Genomic DNA, 21,155 nt, shown 5'->3' on the forward strand with positions numbered 1-21,155 from the left:
ATAAGACTCATTACCTAAAAATTAACTTGTTTTTAGATCATTTTCACTTAAATTCACAATAAATAGAAAAATCTGCCAGTGAAAGTAAGTTTTTTGTGCTTGTAATAAGGAAGAAAAGCTTGCTCCACTATCAGATTTTTTCTACTTATTCCAAGTGAAAATCTGCTTGAAAGAAGTAAAAAGTGTCTAAAAACAAGCTACTTTTAATATGATGAGTCTTATTTTAAGTAGAATGAGATTTGTTTTGACTAGAAATGACATTTTGACTAGAAATAAGACAAATATTCTTGCTAAGATACTTGAGTTTTTGCAGTGTAATGCTGCATTAGCATCAAAACAAAGAAGGCTAAATGAAAAACGATAATACATACGTAGTCTAAGAAAAAAAAAGGAAAAGTTAGGGGGAGGGGCCCACTTTAGTATTCTTTAAGGGGGCCCAGAATTCCTAGCAATGGCCCTGGTTTTCATACAACAGTGGAAATGAGAAACTAGCCTAAATATTTAAACAATAACCATATAACATAGAAATTAAAATGCTACACCAAAGCTTTTCAGTCAGACAAACATGAGTAAACATGACCCCCCTGTGTCTGTCAATAACAAATCCTGCCTGAGTGACGCTGCCCAGTGCAGCTTCATAATGCTTTGAACTTCGAGGCTGGCGTGCACTGATCTCATAACCGCCACTACTGGTGGTTTCAGTCCAACTGCGATGGTGACGTCACGTCAGCCTGGCCAGGGGATCATCACTTCCCAGAGCTTTATTATCTCTGAGCGACGATGACGCAGAAAAATCGAATCTGCCTCATCATCCCGGAAGGCTTCACATCATGTCACATCAAACACCGGCTCAGCCGACTGTTGGGCAACTCGCAAAGATGTCACAATCTGCCGTTCATATTAGGACTGAAGGTGAGAAAACCACAGAAACAGGCCGACGGTACAACCTCTAAAAACTACACTGATGGTTTTAGATAGTTTGCAGTCATTGGTCTCATATAGGGATGTCACAATTACCTGTTTTCACAATTAATCGTGGTATTAAACGCCACAATTAATTAATCGTAAAGATTCCTAAATACCGTTACTTTCCCAAAAAGATGATGTTGGAACCATATCAGCAGTTGTGCGCAAAAGTAAAGATAAATGCACAGATACTGGTCCATTTATCTAACGTAACATTGAATTGGTAGGAATTTAAATGTTAGCTTGTCATTTTTAATTAAAAAAAAAAAAGCAAAACAAAACAAAAAACGATTAAAATAAACGCAAACATTTGGTATAGATGACAATTTATGACCTGAATATTTCAAACATTTCCCCTGGGGATTAAGAATTGGTCATATATTAATAGATACTTGAAATATTTTGTGTAAACAATCAGTAATGTAATTATATTTTGACTATATTTGATTTTACACATTCATAGTGTTGTGAAATTAATTAATGCAGAATAATCGTGATAATCGATGTTCAGGGACAGTCAGGACAGTCTGAGGACAGACAGCTCTGAGGTTGAAGTTTATATTAATGCACCATGACACTGTGGCAGGTCTCTGTACTAGGGATGTGAATCTTTGGGTGGCTCACGATTCAATTCGATTCCGACTTTTAGGGTCACGATTCGATTCAAAATCGATTCAACCGATTCTTGATTTTCTTTTTGCGATTTTTAGTTTGCTTTATTAACACCAGACCATGTGAAAAAGTTGAATGATGATGATGTCTACAGACTATTATATCAGAAGCCATATTTCCCCCCCAAAAAATGCACATCACATGTTTCAGATTTATTCAGCAGTAATATATTCGACCCATTTTAAAGTAAACTGCTACATGAAGCTGATTTTATAGGCTACTCTCTTTTCAAAAGCCTGGACTGAAGGATGTGAATATTTGGGTGTCTCTTCGATTCAAAATCAGTTCTCATGCACATGCACATGGACATGTAGCCTATCACCTGTAACAAAGGCGCTGCTAAAAAAAAAAAGACAGCACTCTGCTCTCACGCCAGCTCACCTGCAGCCTGTCTGACTCTGCAGCGCCACAGAGGAGCTGTCAGAGCTGCTGCTGCTGCTGCTGGTCCTCTCTCTTCAGCCTGCTGTTTGGCTGCACTTTGTATGAGTTTAAAAAAGTGAAGATCTAACGTCACCTGAGCACCGATCAGCTGATCCAGAGCGCAGTGGATGTGGCTGCTCACACCGTGACAAACTGTAAACTGTTTTCTTGTCTGTAACAACATCTATCGCACGTCTGTCCGTCCTGGGTGAGGGATCCCTCCTCTGTTGCTCAACCTGAGGTTTCTCCGATTTTTCCCTGTTAAAAGGGTTTCCCATGGAGTTTTTCCTCAGTCGATGTGAGGGTCTAAGGACAGAGGATGTTGTTACGATGCCATGTAAAGCCCTTTGAGACAAACTGTTTGTAAAAACGGGCTATACAAATAAAATTGCCTTGCCTTGCCTTGCCTAACTGGATGCGACGCGAGCGAGCGTCCGACAATCGCGTCACATCTGACGCTCTCTGTCCACACTGAATCCGTGCGTCTGTTGGACTGGAAGCACATCAGCTGTGCGCTCGCCCGCTCGACAGACTGGAGACGTAACTACCCGGTTAAAAGATGGGTGAATTGTGCCTTTTAAACAGAAAACAGGTTTCTTGAAATATAGAGCCAACAGCAAGTTGTCTCTATAGTGTAGGAACACGATATAGTAGAAAACATATAGGGTTTTCTGTAACATTATAAGACGGCGCACCGCCCCCCGCCCAAGATGAATGAAGAGGCTATTAAAAAAAAAAAAGTCCGCTAGTCTCCTTGAAGCGGCCTTTATGTGTCGCACACACTGGGGTGAGCAGCAGAGCGGCCGCACGGTGACCACGGTCCGCTCCAGCTGCCTGGTGTCCCCATTACGCACCACACGTCTTTTCAGTCACTTGTCCAAGTTCTCCTTTACTGTTTTTTTTCGAGACAACACTCATTATATCTCTCTCTCTCTCTCTCTCTTTTACCGGCGTCAGCTGATGTGCACATCTGCAGCAACCCAAACAAATGCACATGTTACTGTTGACTGGCTCTATTCCAGCCACATGATTGGTTCGGCGCGGTGGAAATCTCATTATCATTGGTTATTTGTATTGTCTGCCAAAACATGGATGAATGAAACCTATCGACCACGTCTCATATTTCTATCGAGGAAAAGTTATTTCACAATTTATAGACACAACACCGACAAGCACTGAGAGCCGCATGTTGCAGTGACGTTATATAGGCTATAAAAAAAAAAATCAGCAAATAATAAGCCGACGAAAAGGTGCAACTTGCCACTTAACTTCTTGTCGATGTATTATTTGCGGGGGCTTTGGGGGGATCTGCTGACGGTGGAGGATCTGGGACTGATTCACTGTGGACCACCACCAGTCTGATCAGGTCCATCACAGCACAGCAGCTGCAGCACTGCCCCGCTGTCACATTACTCTCGCATATCAGCGCAATCTGTTTACATTAAACCGACATCAGGAGAATAATGAGAATTATGATAAAAAAAATATATATTTGTTTCGAATTTTGGCCCCTGGATCATGATTTTTTTGGGCGCATTCTTGGAAAAAAAAAAAAAAATCCTCTAAAGAAAAGACAGTTGGGATGCATTATGTGTCTCATAACAGTATACTGTGCGTCACGTTATCGCAAACAGTCCGACACAGCGACGCACTGCTCCTCTTTGACTCTAAAGTCTCTGTAGCTCATCAGCCCGGAACTCGCCGTCAGCAGCTACAGCGCAGCGTTGTGACCTCAACCATGGTGGATGAGAGCAGAAATGTTGTTCTGGGCCTGTGCATATTCTCATTTGTCCAGGTCATAGTATTTCAAAGGAGGTTAAATCGAAAGCAACTGGACTTATACTGAGTCTCCAGACCAGTTAGTTGGACCAGTCCCAGCCTGGTCAGATGCTACATGAACTGATGAAGCCTCTTGGATGAAGGTGAAACGTCTTCCTAGACAAATAACTAAGTCCAGTTGAACCTCCTTTGAAAAAAAAAAAAGTTGTTGGCGGGCTCGTGAATTTTTTTTTGACACGAGTCAAAACGAGCGTTAACTCGCGTATCTCGCGTTTGGTCGCGCGTCACAACTCGAGCGAAAAAAAAGCGTTCCTCGTGTTTGGTGGGAAGCCCCTTGTGGGTCTTCCCACCAAACACGATGAAATAGACGAAGACGCGAAGGTCCCGTCGCCATAAAAGAATCGCGTGTATTGCGTCGCAAAAAAAAAAAAGTCGCGTCTAATCGCCTAATCGCGTCGCGCGCCTAATCGCGTCTTTGCGTCACGGCCTTTTACACCGCGGACGTAACGAATAAACGGTTACGGTGTGAACGAACAACATAGAACAGGACCAGACGTGGCGTTGTTTCCTCTTTTCACCAACAGCTCCACTCTCCCTTACTTACACTAACTACTGTTATTGTTGAGGCCAGAGAATTGTGGGATTTGTAGTTTTTGACCAATCGCAGGTTGTGCTCTTTCTTTTTTGTGATTTTCCTGGTTCACACATGTATTATTTTTTTTAGGGGAAAATGCGAGTGAAATGCTCGCCCATGGTGGGCATAAGAAAATTTAAGACCTGTCTAAAATTATTTAAGACTTGAACACAATAATTCAACAAATTTAAGACATTTTAAGGCCTAAAATTTAGATTTTCAAATTTTAGACTTTTTAAGACCCCGTGGATACCCTGTTATTTCATATAAAAGTTTAAGTGCATACATATTTTATGATGCTGTGTATTTAAGGTGTAGGTTAATATACACACACCTCAGGAGGCCTGTCATTGATTGGTTAAAACAAGGTAATCAGTAGATGGGAATTAACGTCAGATTTAGTCACGGATCACCTTCAAACTCTCCTTGTCATGATATTTGAATTAATTATACATCAACACCAGCATCTATACCGTGATTATTTCTCTGACAATAATCGTACCAAGAAAATGTATAATCGTGACATCCCTAGTCTCATATTCTGCTTCCTTCCTGCCTCACCGTCTTGTGGCAGCGGTGGTGTTGCTGCATAGCTGACCTGTGAGCTACAATCACCAGAGATTACACCTACAGTTGAAGGTCCATAACTTAACACTAGGCAGCTACAACAATACAAAAAGGCTCCATAAGCACCACCACTAAAAAGAAACATGCGTCAACCCGCACATAAATGTTTACACTGTCTGTGTGTGTGACAGCATCATGTCAGGCAGACAGCCACAACAAAATCTGCTCAGACCAGCATGTCTGTGAGTAGTTACATGTTCACAGTATGTGTGTGTACATGTGACGTCATTTGAAAAGGCACTGCAAGGCTTCAATTAGCCTTAAAACACACATCTGACTCCGACTAGTGGATAATGCGTTAGTGTGTGTCCCTCCTGGCTTTGTTTTGTTGTGATAACAGTGGTTTGTAAATGGCAAACTCGACTGAAGTATGAGAGGGATGTTTGTATTTGCAAATGTGCGTTGTATATGTATTGATCCTGTGTGTGTAGTCCAGCTTAGTTCAGTCATTGGTGTTGATAACTTTTAAGAGGATGTTAAAGGGATAGTATCATTTTTTTTAAAGTGGGGTTGTATGATCTACAAATAGCCCCTAAGTACTTTAATTGCAGTAGAAGACTCTCTACACTCCTCCCGTTAGCAACGCCAGCCCATAATAGCTCTGCCCAGAGATTTACAACATACATCGTTGTGACCAGACCCAAAGAAATGGCCTATTTTCGCAGCCTAAAAGAGGTTTTACCTGAAAATAAAATACTCAGTTCCATTGTTCGCTACAATATAATTTTTTCCAGCCCCTCAAAGTGCAGGAAAAATGCAGTTTTTATTTGAACTGCTGATCGGCGGGCGCTAACCCTGGGCCGGAGGGATACATGAGTTGGTTAGGTCCAAATAAAAACTGTTTTTCCTGCTCTTTGAGGGGCTGGAAAAAATTATATCATAGTGAACAATGTAACTGTGTTTTTTTTTTCAGGTAAAACCTCTTTTAGGCCATGAAAATAGGCCGTTTCTTTGGGTCTGTTCACAACACTGTATGTTGTAAATCTCTGGGCAGGGCTATTATGGGCTGGCGTTGCTAACGGGAGGAGTGCAGAGAGTCTTCTACTGCAATTAAAGTACTTAAGGGTTATTTGTAGATCATACAACCCCACTTTAAAAAAAATTATACTATCCCTTTAAGGAGATAAGAGAGAGGAGTTTGGAAGAGAAGGATTAAGATAAGAATTGATAAGGAAAAAATAAGGATGAATTGTAAAACAATCCAATGGTAAAAAAAAGAAAAGAAAAGAAACAGCATCAGGAGCAGACAGCAGCAATGAGCAGAGCACACAGCTAGTAAGAACTACAAACCTCTTTCAGGGCTTTCAGCAGCTTGGGCCTCTTGTCCTCCACACTCTCTCTGGACTGTTGCTTCAGCTTCCTCAGCAGGGCTGTGACTGAGAGACACACAGAAACAAAAAGAGACATTAAGACATGCACAAGTGAGACCAAAATCATCAACAACAATGATGCTTTTTACTGTCTGGGCTGAAGAGCTTATGGTGGAAAAAAAAAATGTTCAAGAGTGGAATGGATGACAGCATCTGTTCTCATCAGAGCTGAGCGTTAATTTTTTTCTTTTTTCCAAATAACCCTTTGTTATGTTGAATCTGATCCCACCAGTCAGCTTGCTCCAAGTAGAACATTTAGTTACTATACTCAAAAACAAATTCCTCCACCATGTCGTTGCTGCTTTGGCAAACGGTGAGCATCCTTCTCTCAGTGGGATGAAAGCCAGCCTGTCCTAAAATGATGGTTTGTTGGCAGAAAAAAAAAAAAAAAAAAAAGAATTTGCATTTTTCTGAAACACTGACCCTTTCGAAACTTTAAAGAGAGCTGCACTCTTCAATTAAAAGCTTTTTGAAAGCTCCTGCATTGTGAATACCTCACAGACTTTTGTTTTAATGTTAAGAAGGTCCATGAACACTTCACATACCCAAGCAAAACTAATTTCACATCAAACAGACTAAAAACCAATTTTCAGGCTGCCAGAATTACTGCTGCATTAATGGAGCACTGTACCGAGTGGTTCACACTTTGCCACTTCACCACAGCACTGATGGTTTGCAATATGCTTACCGTCATTACCCTCTATTCAAATCCTGCCAACATTGAAACATGCTACAGGCAAAAAAGCACCCGGTTTACAGTAACAATGGCTTTTGGTTCAGAGATACGCCAACTTCCTGCTGCCACATGGGACACTCCCAGCAGCATCCGACCAATCCCAGTGCACCGCCTGCAGGGATCAAACCGTTCCGGGAAGTTCAAAGGGAACGCGGCTGGCAGATATAGAGCTGCCAGCTAATGAGCTGTGCCTTTAACCTCCTTAACAACCTGGGGGAGAGACGCACTCACTGGAGACTTTTAAACCACGACGAGTTACATTAACGAGCATTCACAGCTCTTTAGCCTATTGGCTGCAGGAGACTTGTTTATGTAAAAGAAAACAAGGTTAAGAAAAAAAAAAGATCCACACCCAACTAGCAAGCATTTATTTAAATGTTATTTGCTGTTTATAAGGGGAGTGGGATCATTGGTTGGTTGTTGATACATGTGGTGCTTTTATGGAGCCAGGAGGGGATTAAATGATGACATGACTGTGCCACTTAAAACTCATGGAAACAGCAATGACACAAAAAAAAAGAAAATGTTTGGCTTGTCACACTCAGACTGCCCTACATTTTAATAGGACTAAGAGCAACAGTGGACATATGGCATCATCATTAGCTTAACTAGCTCCAGTGCCGCCCTATGTGCACGTGTTGAATCAACATACACAACAATGTTGTTGTGTTGTCTGATCGGCTGTCCCCACGAGGCAGCACATAGGGGGCAGGGGGCTCGACGGTGAAACTAGGCCAAATGAGAGCACAGGCATGCACACGCACACGTGCACGCACAGGGATACACATGATGGCACACAGACACAGGACGAGGGGTGTCTGTGTGGCGCGGCTGCCTAATGAGTGTGGACAAGCTCTGGATGGGGCTCCTCCTGATCCTCCCCGCCTCTCAGCGGGACAAGGGAAGGAGTACAATCTCACCATCTGCCCACAGCCGACCCAGCCAACACCGGCCGAGAAATCAATCCCGACCACTTCGACACTAAACCAAACTGACTCTCCATGCTGGCACTAATTCACCCCCGCTACTGATTAGGGCTACTTTCCTGTGGCATTAATTAGGTGAGTGATCTGAGTAACTTTACCTCCACACATTAATTAAAAGAGACAGAGTCGGGACGATTTTTACATTTGCAGCACCACAACCTGCTACTCTTTAACAATTAGCTCCTGGATCTAACTGGACAACCGCGACTGGCCGTTCTCCAAGAATCTGAGAACAGTCAATATTGACACAGGTTCACTGTGGAGTTGCTGTGCGGTAGAGCAAAACTGTGAGGAAGGAAGGCAAGGCTGCTGCAAACACGCCTTCTTCAGCACAGTTTCAAACTTGCTGAGGCAGTCAATTATTATTATTGTTTGTTTTGTTTAGTTTTTAAGTATATTTTTCGCCTTTCAAGGGACAACGAGGAGTTTCTATTCGGTTATAAAAAAGTCTCACGTTAATGTGGATGAATCTCCACTACCCACACTTGTTAATGGGGCCATTTTCGATAAATATATTGTTCTGTCTCTATCGTTATTTTGTTATTATTAGTGTTGGCGGAAATGCTGGTCAAGCCGACCAGCGTTTCCTTCGTGGCGAGTCATGAGAATAACAAAGCCGAATCGCCGTTTATGGTCGGAACTACGACGGTATGTGATCGTCTTTGAACCTCTGACTTTAATTCTTGATGAATGAAAACATGAGTCTGTCTTGCGCCGGTCAAAGAATTTCACGGTGCGGAGGCTCATAAATGTAGTGTGGAAACGCTTCGCTTTTCCAAAACTCCTCATTGTCCCTTTAATGGAAAGCACAGTCAAGAGAGAGACAGGAAATGGGGATGACCTACAGGAAAGGGCGCTTGATGCAGGATTCGGATCGGTTCTGCCTGCAGTGAGGACTGTAGCCTCAACACATGGGATGGCTGCTCTACTAACTGAGCTAAACTCCGCCCCACAGTCAATTAATTTTACAGGGCATCCAAAAAAAGAGTCAAAGCAGCCACTTTCCTTAAAAATTACAAGCTGCTTTTATGTTGTGGGGAGAGAAAAAAATACTTCAGTCAAGATTTAAACCACAGACATTGATGTCACTTTGTTGGCCTTTATCAGGGACCGCAAATGTTTTAATATTTTCTTCTAATATTATTTTGGCAAATGTGTCACTGGTGATAAACTTCCATGAAATCAGGGCATATAAGAGACAATCTGCTCAAATATAAATTGACCACTGGTGGTTCATCACAGCATTAAAAACAACAACGCTTCCTTTGTATAACCAAACTACTGCTCCAACAAACTTGTCAACCAGAGTTATTTGATGGCTTTCTAGATAAGAGCTGAAAATATCCAGGCTTCGCAATAGCCGACCAAAGCTGAAATTCAAACAACCTCAAACTGAACTTTTCAACAGCAAACTCAGGTCTGGTCCTTTATTCATCAGCCAACAGACTAGACCACTGCAGTCTTGACACCCACATGGAAAAGCAACTCCCTGTCTAATAAACACCAACAGGACTGAGACAGGCGCGCGGACCAACTCCTGAAGCCGACAGCGCAGCTGTGCGAGCAGAATGCAAGTAAGGACAAAAATAGCTATTTCTGAACAGAACATGTGACAAAATCTATTTTTGAGCCACGTTTTGACCTCTTGTTCAAATGGAAAACATGAAGTGGTGAAATTCAGATGACAAATGCATCAATCACAGCAAATAAGCATTGACAGCAGAGTAGATTAGTCACAAACATTTTATATAAAGAAAAGAAAATTACAAAGGAACAGTGTTGAAATTGGATGTTCTTAATCGTTGCATACTTTCAAGACATGTTTTGCTTAGTAAACTTGAATTTCCTCCTTGCGACTCCCCAGTTAAAGCAGAAGTAAGCGATATTTTTGTGTTAATATAAGTCTTAAATAGTTATATCTTCCGACAGCAATCACTTACATAGAGTGTTTGGACCGAAACACGGGTCTCTCAGTCACTCTGCTCTGCTCTGAGCCGAGGAGAAAACTTTTCTTGTATCCTACAATTTTTATCCAATGAGGAGAGAGAACGGCATGAAGGGCTGTGTGTGCAGCCAAGGGATGCGCCTGAATGTGGTGACGTAGGGACGAGGATCCATGACGAGGGCGGGGGCTGCTAACTCCGTCGGCTGACAAGCAGTTATGGTGCGTTCAGGGCAGCCCGTAACTCGTGTTTTTCCGACCTGTGAAGTCGTACCAGTTCGATTTGGTACGAGTTCACGGGTCGGAAGTTACGAGTGGCCGTTATAGTGACTTTCACAGGTAAAACAGGTTGGAAAAACACGAGTGGGTTGCCTGGAACGCTACAAAGTTGTAAGTCGTGACTTGAAGCTGTAATTTACGGTTTCAAAAGCCTGCCTGGAACGCAGCATTAGCCAAAACGACCGGATCGCTTACTTCTGCTTTAAGTTGTAGGACGTACAGTCACATTTCCCCATCGGTTCCTCAATTAAAGCAGTTTCATAAAGACCACAAGTGCTTTTTAAAAACAATGATGTCACAGTGTCACAGTCACCTTGACCTTTGACCACCCTTGGACATCGTGTTTTCAAGGATGGATACTGGCAGGGGCAGAAATACAGACCTCCAGAAAACGTAACGTTTGCAATTGTCAACACTTTCCAGGCCAGGTCTCCATTTCCCTAACACACTCCTGGCAAACGCTGACTCAGCTCACACTGAATAACAGGGCTCTAGGCTAAACCTGAAAAGGACTCAACATTTATTGTGCTGAATACAGAAAAACTTGTCTTTTTTTTTCAGAACACTTCTCCTTTAATATCACTGTAGCAGCCATATGTGGAATGGATGTTTTACAGTGTGCAGTCAAATGCTATAGCTGAACTGTGACCAGCCCTGCACTTTGGAGCGACGTTAAAGAGGCATCGGGGTTATAGGACAAGAGCCCTTCTCAACGGCTTCACTACAGCAGAAGCCTGATTCCCACTCGCCTCTAAAATCTGTCCACTCTCTACCTGTCTACTGCTGAGCTCAATGTTTACTAAGCAGATCCAGTACATTTCTTTTTGTTTGTTCTTAGTTTTCTAGTCAGTTTTTTTTTTTAAAGGTACATTCACTTTTACTTTCATATTTCATAACATTTCCATTATGATAACAACAAATTTTCTGCATTCAGCATGTGTAAAGAGGTACAGGATGTACAGGATGGTAGCAGGAGCTTTTCCAGGAAGGAAAAAGGTGAGAGCTACTGAATAGAGAAAAATCACCACCAAGCAAAATGGGCTCAGGAATACAATTCTCACCCTCATAGCGTTGGTACTAGATGTGAGTGTTTGTCACTGAGTCAAAATGTCTTGTGAAAGAATATAAACATTTATATACAGATATGAAATGGTGACAAGTTTGAAGTTACATCAAGGGCTTTTTGTGTGCACTGAATGAGAGGAGCTGACTGTTAGAACCTTTTATTTTTGCTCTTCTTTTCTCTCTTTCAGCTGTCATATTGTTTTCTAAACCCTGTGCCGTCATGAACCTGCATCAGGTAATAACATATTTCAGTCTGGCTCTATTTCTTATTTACAGATTTCCACCACATATAATGAAACCTCAGGCTTTCCTCTTCCAATGATCAGCATATTAAGAGCTTTAAATAGATAATACATAAAAAGCACTTATCTGCTAGAGAAATACTAATTGGCAAACTAGGGTAGGCCGTGTACAAAGGTTGTTCTCACGCTATCAATTTACATCCAATACTGATGAGAAAAACTAAGAAAAGGCAGGGGCTACAATTAAAAGTGGATATATCAAGCTGAAATTGAAGTTAAAACATTTCAACAACCCACAGTTTAACAGAGATTTGGGACTGCTGGCAGAAAACGGGCGAGACCAGGTCCTGAGCACAATCGGCCTAAGAGGAGAGAGAAACATCTAATGAATTGCCTTTCATAGCGGCACAAAAGCCAGAGGGCCTTGAGGAATGTCCCCTCTCTCTAAAGCACAAAGGAGGCAGGCCGGCGTCATGGCCTCACTGAGAAGCAAAAGCATGAAAAAGAATGTGCCGAGCCATTTGTTGATTTGCATGTGTTGATCGGATGTCTTCCCTTCGCCTTTCACTGTTTTCACACAGGAAAAATCCTGAAAACTGAAACATCGCTGAAGCCACATTTCTTTGAGTGAATGAGCAGCTGCGGTGGGGAAGTTTCTACAGTCTGTCTTGGTGTATTATTTATTAACTGTACCAAGCCACGCCGGCCGGCCGGTCACAGACACTTACTCATCTGTCGGTCTCCGTAGCTAATGGCCTCCGCGAGGGGACTCCATCCCTGAGCGTTCTTCACCTTCACCGGTGCATTGTGGGCCAGCAACAGGTGGGCACACTCTGTAAGAGATAGAGACAGAAAGGTACCTAATTATTTGAATTGTTAAAAACTTTAATTGATAAGTTTCATTAATAGCATATCAGGAAAAGAACATCCATTGAAATAAAAGTCCAGCAGCACTGGTCATAGAAATGAAGACACGACTCCACAGATGCTCCCATAACTGGAATGTGACAACTGTGAAAGTTTGTACATTTTTAAACAAGATCAGATCATCTGTAAAGAGGTTGTTCTACAACTAGGAATCAACCAGTTAAGTATTTTCTTTCCCTAATCACTGGTTAAAATTCTTACTGCTAGTTCAAACAAGACATACCGAAGAGAGATATTTAAACCAGAACAAAATAAGTCTGCATGTAAACATTAACGTGTCTCAAAGACAACTCATAGGTGTCTACTTTTAGTTAAAGAGATACAGAGAAAAGGAGGTGTGATATTTAGCAAAAAGGACCTTTATTATTCCAAATGCCAATGGGCGAATAAGCACTAATGACTTCCTTCATTTGTCCGCCTGATGCCCGGATGCATCCACAATGCATGCTGAATACAAAATATAAAAGACACGCATGAAAGAAAAAAATAAATATATTCATCGTGCTTCATTTACGTTGAAACAAAACAAAAGTAAGAAACAAAAAAATCTGTCACCAATGCCCAGAGCCTGCGTATTTTGATATCATGTGCAGATGAGTTTACTTCAAAGCAAAAATCAGTTTGTCTAATGACGGGTGATTCAGTGGTTGCCTAGCAATAATGATTTCAGAAAATGAACTGCACTGCTCATTATTTCAAAGTGTAGGCTTAAAAAAAGGCAATGTGGTGTGTTTCGTGTTTTTCAACAAGCAAAATGCACTTTGTCTGATCGGGGTCCACATTTCCCATCCCTGCTTCTTGTCAGCACCTTAGATGTTGCTATGGTGACTTATAATTCATACTCAGATGCACCCATCAAACAGACAACGCCCCCAAGCCCTCTTTAAACTAACTTTAACTCCATGCCAACACTGTCTCCAGCTCTAATTTTGTGTTCAACTTGTTTTATAGAGAGGTACAAATCAAGACTAAAATTTCTTTCTGGTTTTTGGCCAATCTAATGCATTTATCTTATCACTTTGCGGTGCATGTAGCTGACATCTATGAATCTATGAATATGTATGATATGAATCTCAGATGCTTCCTGTAGCATCAGTGTTTCAAAAATAATCCTGGTTTTATAGAAGGCCAGATTGTGTGTAGGACTGAGCTGACATCTGACCCATTAACCAAAGAGCCATATGGGGCCTACACTACAGTTACACAAGACTCAGCAGCCTACTTCAGAGTCCATACTGCAATAAAATGAGGAAAAGATTCTTGGGAATAAAAATGTCAAACTTCACAAAAAGACATTCCCTGGTGCTGTGCAGAGTAACCCTCGGAGCTGCGCTTGTATTCCAACAACGGGAAAATGGCCAAAGAGCTTCATCCCTTTTCTATGGCAAGATCAGCGGTAAGTGCAGCACAAAATCCCTCCACTCTCTGGGCAGCCTGTCAACAAACCGCAGCCGGCCAAAAATGAAGCCTGTTGTTCCGGCTCAGCTGTCAGTTTTGTCGTGACATCATTCATTACTCTGTTTGGCATCTGCACAGCTCTGTCTCAGCACTGGGCAGGAGCAGTCACAGTCCTGTGAGCGGAAAAACTGCCCAAATGAAAAGCGGCGGAGGCTAAATGCTAACAGGAGATTCACAGGGCTGACTTTACCAACGATCATTCAGTCTCACAAAAGCCTCAGAGAAGCTCTCAATATAACTGGATACCAGTGGCTGCATGTTCAGACTTGTTTCCCTGCTGAACACCACCATGAACTGCATTACAAAACCAGCCTCGAGTGGTGTATTTGGAGAGGCAACTTGGTGCCCAGGACCATGAGGAGTAACTTTTGCCCCTTTAAAGGAAAGCATAACACACAGCAACATTGTCACATCATCTAAAAGACCACATCACCTTACTGATCTACATACTCCTTTTGTTTAATTCATGAGTGAGGCCAGTGTCTCATACATTCTTTATGACAGAGAGGAATACATTTTGAAACTCTTCCTAATTAAACATATTATCCACACAACAAAGAGGAGTGTGGCTGCTCGTCCCCAGAGTGTAGTTACAGAAAAATCAGGTTGTACAAGAACAAAAAGCACCTAGGCTGTATTCTTTACAAAAACAATTATCACCAGCAGCACCGTTGCTCTTATGTAAAGCTGACTTAAAGCGGGAACCGTGGCAAAGGAAATCAAATTGAACAAAGGCAGGCCAGTGGGACGTCATTGTGCTCACACTGGGGGAGCAGCTGAAGTTCAAAGACCTGGCTCCTGACTGGTCTGAATTCATTTTCTTATTATATTTTCTGCTCATTCATGACATGATCAGCATGTTAAGTGCTGAATAATGTCAAAGGCTGACCACTTCAGAAAAAACTGACTAATACTGACCATATTGCATGCTTTAATTAAATAAAGAAGCTGTGCTGGTACCAGAAAGGGGTGGATTGCTGCAGAGTGCATCACAGAGAGCTTTTGCATCAGCAAACAAAAACGCAACCCTCCGTGTTTATGCATTAGTCTGAGCCATGCCTGAAATGACGGGTAAAGGGAGTTAATGTAGAGAAAACATAGGCAGCCAAGTGCACCAGCACTCGCTTTCTGACATAAGGCTTGCATTCCCGCAGGGCCTTTGACCTATATATCACCCAGCTAAGTCCAATGATTGTGTAATAATAATGGCAACATTTAGCAGCAGATATACATTACATAATCAAGAAAACAGCCAGACCACGTGTCCTCAGCTACAGACCTGTCAGCTTCTGGTCTGGGCTTTGAGGATGAATTGATGAGCATCGGAAACACTACAATAAATGGACACTAGGTTTCTGGTGTGCTGCTATCCGGTCTGAAATCCAACCATACACTCTCTATAGCCACAACTTAATCAAAGCCTATGTGGTGTTGTCTTCAGATGGGTTCTGGTGGGTCAATCCCCCTCCTTCCCTGCTACACGTCACTTAGCCTTGGCTCTGGCAGATGTCTGCACTCTACTGAGCACGTTCTCTATTCTTTTGTGTTTTTGCCACAATAACATTAAAGAAACGTCCGACAGGCTGAATGTCATTCCTGTTTCTTATATTATCGTATGCATAATTTAGGTAACGAAGACGATAATGCAGCTTTAAGTTCCTTGCATGTGTCGATGCAAAGTTCTGTGTAGACCAGATGGCATGCAGCAGGTGATGCAACGTACATAGCAGAGATTAGAGACTTGACTTAACTTAGACATGCCCCTTAAAACCAAGGACTTGACTTGGACTTGCCCCTCAAAGAGTTGGGACTTGACGTGGACTTACTTCTTCTGGACTGATCAGTTTTCACTCTGTAAACCTGTCTATAATTCATGCTGCTTCCCCATCTAGAGTCTAACACAAGTTTTATATGTTGCTGTTTGCCTTGTTAGCTGACAAGGACTAAGGTAATCAAACAACTGTTGGTCACTCCTAAATCAAATTGGACAGAGCTGCCTAGATACATTAACACTCAGCCTGTAATTCATTAGCCATGGTTTGCTGTCTGATTCGATCCAATATGCAGTTGTGAAAGTATTGATATAAGGAACTCTCCCTGAGGGTTTCTGAGCTGATTGCATGTGCAGCAGGTGTGCAGGGATCCTGCTTAAGTCACATGCAACTCTGAGTGAGGTAGAGCACGGTGGATAAATGAAGTGCTCATCTAATGCTTCACTACTACGTGCACTGGGCTACACATGGGACACAGATAACAGTAACACACCCGCCGCCATCACCATCCATTCTGATCGAGGCGGAGTACGTCTATGAAATTGCTTTTTTGCTCATCTCCTCCTCACCATCGATCCCACACTCAGCAGCAGAATCAAACAGGAGCTGGTGAATCACACTGTCCATGTCTCTGAGGCAAAATGGGAAACTCCTGAAAGTCACTTGTTTGGGCTTTGCAGACTGACCTACACATGTTTTCCTCTGGACAAAAATAATGCTAATGTCCTACTTAATATGACTCTAACCCTCTCTCTTAACTTTAAATAGGGCTTTTCTTTAGTGATGACCTGATGGTAATTTGCAATTTCAGAAGAAGGCCAACCTGGCCAGACTACCACACTGTGGCTCCACTAGGTTGTTATCTTGTATCTCTGAAACCAATTTATAATATCTAATAAATTTGTCCTTGTGACCATGGGAACAGACATCAAAACCATAAAACAAATTGGAGTCTTCAGGAAAAATGCTATCAACACCTCAGTGTGAAATACTGCATTTAGTGTCTTTCATTTCCAGAAAATGGATTCATACCCTGTATCAAAAATCTGTCAATGCTGACAGAAAAATGATCAACAGTATTCATCCACATTTATTCATTGGGTTGGTCTTTTCTCAGTATTTCATAACTATCATGGGCAGAACCAAAAAAGACAGACTGTATTATGCTCTGTTTTTTACTGTTTGTGACAGAAATGATATTTCCTATCTGTTAACAGTTAATGCCTTAAAGTCTTTTGGACTATACGCAAGAATCAGCATTATTACTGGTCTGCTAAATAATAAACCCACACACAAACCCCTACACAAAGAGCGCCTTGTCCCCTTCATCCCAACGAGGCGGCCACACCCAGACTATGATCTCATGCTGAAGCCTTCAGCCTGTCTGGCCTGAGCATCCCTGGAGGACAGGGCAGCAGCACAGGCAAGAGATAGGCAACCTCATTAGCACAATCAATCCTATATAGCGTCCCATCCGCCACTATTCTTCGGCACTCCAGCGTCTCTGAACAGCCAGTAGGCAGTGGCAGGGCCTTTGCTCTGCCGACAGGAATTGAACTTTGTGAATGTGAAATCAATTGAAACACATTCTCCGGTGACAGACACTACACAAATGGGCCTTTACAGCGAGACTAACCCTATGCCTGAACCGTTCACTGAGAGCGAGGGGGATTAATTTTTCAATAGCATGTTCTGAGGTCTCCTTATGAAATTAAATGATAACATCGACTCACAAAGGGAGCAGTGCATTAATGTTTTATGCACATGCTTTCAGTCCAGGCAGGGCAACTCTGCTGAAAACAAATTCATGTAATGATTTTTAGAGAGCCAAGATGCATGACACGCCGGTCATTATATACTTCAAACTACACAGAGCCCTGCATGGTGTCTGCAAATCTGCATAATTTGGTGCCTTCTCTATTCACAACTTATTCAAGCCAACAACTAAGTGACCCCTTCAACACAAGAGATGCCAGTAGAAAACTAATAATAGCTGTAGCACACCACGCAATTATTATGAATGTTGAAAATGACATCTCTTACCTCGGCTAAATTATCCCCTGTACCGGCTTCAAACTATTACCATTTAAGCCGGAGGTGGAACATCAGTCTGAACGGAGAGGATCCCATTTCTTGCACTGTCATCATTATCTAATCCCCAGTGATTAAATATGCTCTAATATGCTGCTTTGTGAGTGCATTAAATAGAGGAGTTCGAAGAAAATTGTTTCCTTGCTCAATCCCGTTTTTGTTGAGGGAAGAATCCATAAACATAGCCTCTTCACTCATGCATGAGCCTCTTGCCTCCTGGGATTTGCATAGTGATCTGTGACAAATGTCTGGTGGTGCTTAGCTTAGCTGGACAAATGCATACACAAAGACACACACACATGCTCTTTTACACACAAATAAATAGAAACAAAGGACATACGGCACAGAAGAGATTCATTTAAGAAGGACACAGGGACACAGAGGGAGACAAAAATAAACCATATGTTGATGAATCGTTACACGTTTCTTACCTTTGTGCCCCATCATGACAGCGAGATGCAGCGGTGTGTTCCCTGAGGAAGACAGAAAAAAAAATTTGTCTCAGTAAGAGATATGTGACAAGCATTTTGCCACTTGGACTGTCACATTTTACTTGCATTACATGCTTATATTGGAAAGCATAGTCCACTAAATCCCAAATCAAATAGTAAATGCGTGTCTATTGTGTGTTCTCCAACCATGACAAGCAATATTACAGTCCATCAACCTGCTGCACACCCCAAAAGAAGCTGCATTTAACAGGAAGGGACATGGCTTGTTGGAAGTCACAAAGTAAACACTGAATGGTAACGGTTGCGCACTTCAAATGCATTCAGGGAAAAATAACATTTGGATTAGGTGTGGAGATGCACTTTTCTTCCCAGGATGTGAAATATGCCTCATAAGCACCGGAGAATCCCTCAAGAGGAAGCCGAACTGCCCGGTCAGCTCCTTCAGGCTCCTCTTCCATGGGGAAGAGTGGTGGGCAAGCATCCAGAGTAAAGAGGGCCTGCGTTGTAGAAGCCCTGATGTGGGTCAAAATACAAGCTGGGGGATAAAATATAAGTCCCGCTGGATATTGTGATAAACTGTACAGATAGGGCAGTGGAACAAAACAGCCACAAGGATGTTGTAGGTCTAGGGTGTGGTGGGAATCATCTCTCCAGTTCAAAAGTCCTTGCGCAAGTCAGTCTATATTTATCTGTATCAATGTGTCACTAATAACAAAAATGTGAGATTAATCAGTACTGATAATAGTTGGCTGGAAAGGAATCCCATTATTATCTTTATATCTTTATTAATATCTTTATAGCCTGACTCAGATATGGGTACAGTCACTGGGAAAGAATGTTTGTTATGATGCAAGTGAATCAATAACCAGCCACCCACATCAGAGATTTTATAACCATTGATTTTACTTTGTGTTTTCTATAGATGTGGAAGATAACTGCGCCGAAGAACATAATTAGCTATTTCTTAGTCTGCAATATGGCAGTTAGCTACTCGAAATGGAAACAACATCAAATGAATGTCTGTAAGCACCAAAATCTGAACTCATGTGTACGTAAACAACACACTGACTGGTGCCATTGAGCCACGCCAATACACAACGAGGCTGACAAACCTGCTGAAAAGCACAAGTTCAAGTTCTGCAACAACACCAGAGGCAAAGTGTCTCACACCCTGGTTGCAGGACGATATAGAAGAGCTTTCATTTGAAGACAGACCAGATTCCAGTGGTGATGTGTGTGTGTGAAGGAGTACAAAGACAAACCCTTTTTTTTTTTTTGCTGCCTTGGTATATGAACAAAACAATCTTGGTCTCCCAACAATTTGGGGAGGGTTTTGTCTGGAAATGTGGTGTTATCTGAACAGACTTTGACCTACAAAAGAGGAGCTATCAGCCTGGGCTAAAGCTCCTAAAGACTCTTAATACATCAACCATAAGATATGGTCCAACTTATGAAGAGTCACTTGGGACAAAATAACCATCTCCTCGGCCTGTGAGTCATACTTTGAAAGAATAGGACAAAAACAATTAATGGGTTAAGTAAGGAAATTACATATTAATCCATCATTAGTTACAGTGAGAATAATAAGGTATTTCACAACTGTCGGTGGGAAGATGCACCGAGGTGTCTGATGCTGAACTGTCAAGCTGACTAGAGGAAAACTGGGATGTGATATCGTTAGAGGTGGTCGGGGTCGGGGACTCGAACTATCCGTGTTTGAGTTGTGATTTCCAGGCCCTGTCATGCATGGGGGAGCCTCGCCTACTTTCAGTGCTGATGGAGAATGATGGCCTATTAGCTAAAACTAAGCTTCACTGGCTGCACCTCCAAATTGGATGGATTTGCGATGGGTCTTTTGGGCTCATGGGGCCACTGTAACACTGTAACACTGTAACAAGGAGCTGGTTGTTGGGACTCACCGTGAATGTCTTTCTGGGCGATGTTCTGCGTCCGTATGAGCGAGGACAGACGTCGGACATCTCCTTTAAACACACACTCGTGCACCGGAAAGTCCTGTTGTCCGGTTCGGATGATTGGGTTCTTATTGTTGTCATCGATAACATCCGATGTTGACAGCGTGTTTGAGTTAGCATTAATCTGCGACTGCTGATTCTGCTGCTGCTGTTGTTGCTGCTGTTGCTGCTGCTGCTGCTGCTGCTGTTGCTGCTGCTGCTGCTGTTGTTGTTGCTGCGTGGACGAAGACTTGATTAACTTGTGGTTGCTGAAGATTTTACTCGCTCTGCTCTTGCTGTTCGTCTTGGAGGCGGTGAAGGTCCCGGTCGCAGCCTCCTCGTCCGGTTCCAGTAAATCCTCGTCCTTGCTCGGCCTGTGGTCCTTGCGCAGGGAGCGTATCTTCTCTCCGGTCATTTTCTATCTAACGTTAAACAGTTGTTGGCGCCGCCGCTAACGGAGCAGAGGGTGTCGTCGCGGACGATGACCCTCTCCCGGGGGCCAACTGATGCGATTCGCCAGTTGGGTAGCTTTCACACAAACACCGAAAATTGCACAACATGAAAACACTTAACTCTGGACGCTGGACACAGGCAGAAAAACGAAAGTGAACAGACAGACAGGCAGGCAGGCAGGCAGGCGGCTCCTCACTTCGCACCGGGCGGGCGTCTAATGAAAACAAACAGTCCCCGCTCTCCTCCTGCCTCTCAAACTGTCGCTGGTTGCTGCACAACGTAGTTGACTAGTACGGAAGATTCGACCGATGTCTTCCGCCTCGAACTATCGC

At 42.6% G+C, this 21,155-nt stretch overlaps 1 protein-coding gene across 1 annotated transcript in view; it reads right to left on the reverse strand.

Annotated features, from left to right (window-relative positions):
- LOC146988776 (ankyrin repeat domain-containing protein 13C-like) overlaps positions 1 to 21,082 on the reverse strand; it is a 36,324-nt gene extending 15,242 nt beyond the window's left edge. Inside the window, exons 1-4 of the mRNA XM_085774437.1 lie at positions 20,338 to 21,082; positions 18,398 to 18,439; positions 12,447 to 12,551; positions 6,389 to 6,474 (exon numbers count right to left, since the gene is read on the reverse strand). Of these exons, the coding sequence (XP_085630563.1) occupies positions 6,389 to 6,474; positions 12,447 to 12,551; positions 18,398 to 18,439; positions 20,338 to 20,785 (681 nt within the window). The 5' untranslated portion in view covers positions 20,786 to 21,082. The remainder of the gene's footprint in view (positions 1 to 6,388; positions 6,475 to 12,446; positions 12,552 to 18,397; positions 18,440 to 20,337) is intronic.
- Positions 21,083 to 21,155: the final 73 nt, after the last annotated feature.

Source organism: Trachurus japonicus, chromosome 4 (assembly GCF_045865225.1).
Source record: "Trachurus japonicus isolate A0001 chromosome 4, Traja_1.0".
Classification (NCBI taxonomy): domain Eukaryota; kingdom Metazoa; phylum Chordata; class Actinopteri; order Carangiformes; family Carangidae; genus Trachurus; species Trachurus japonicus.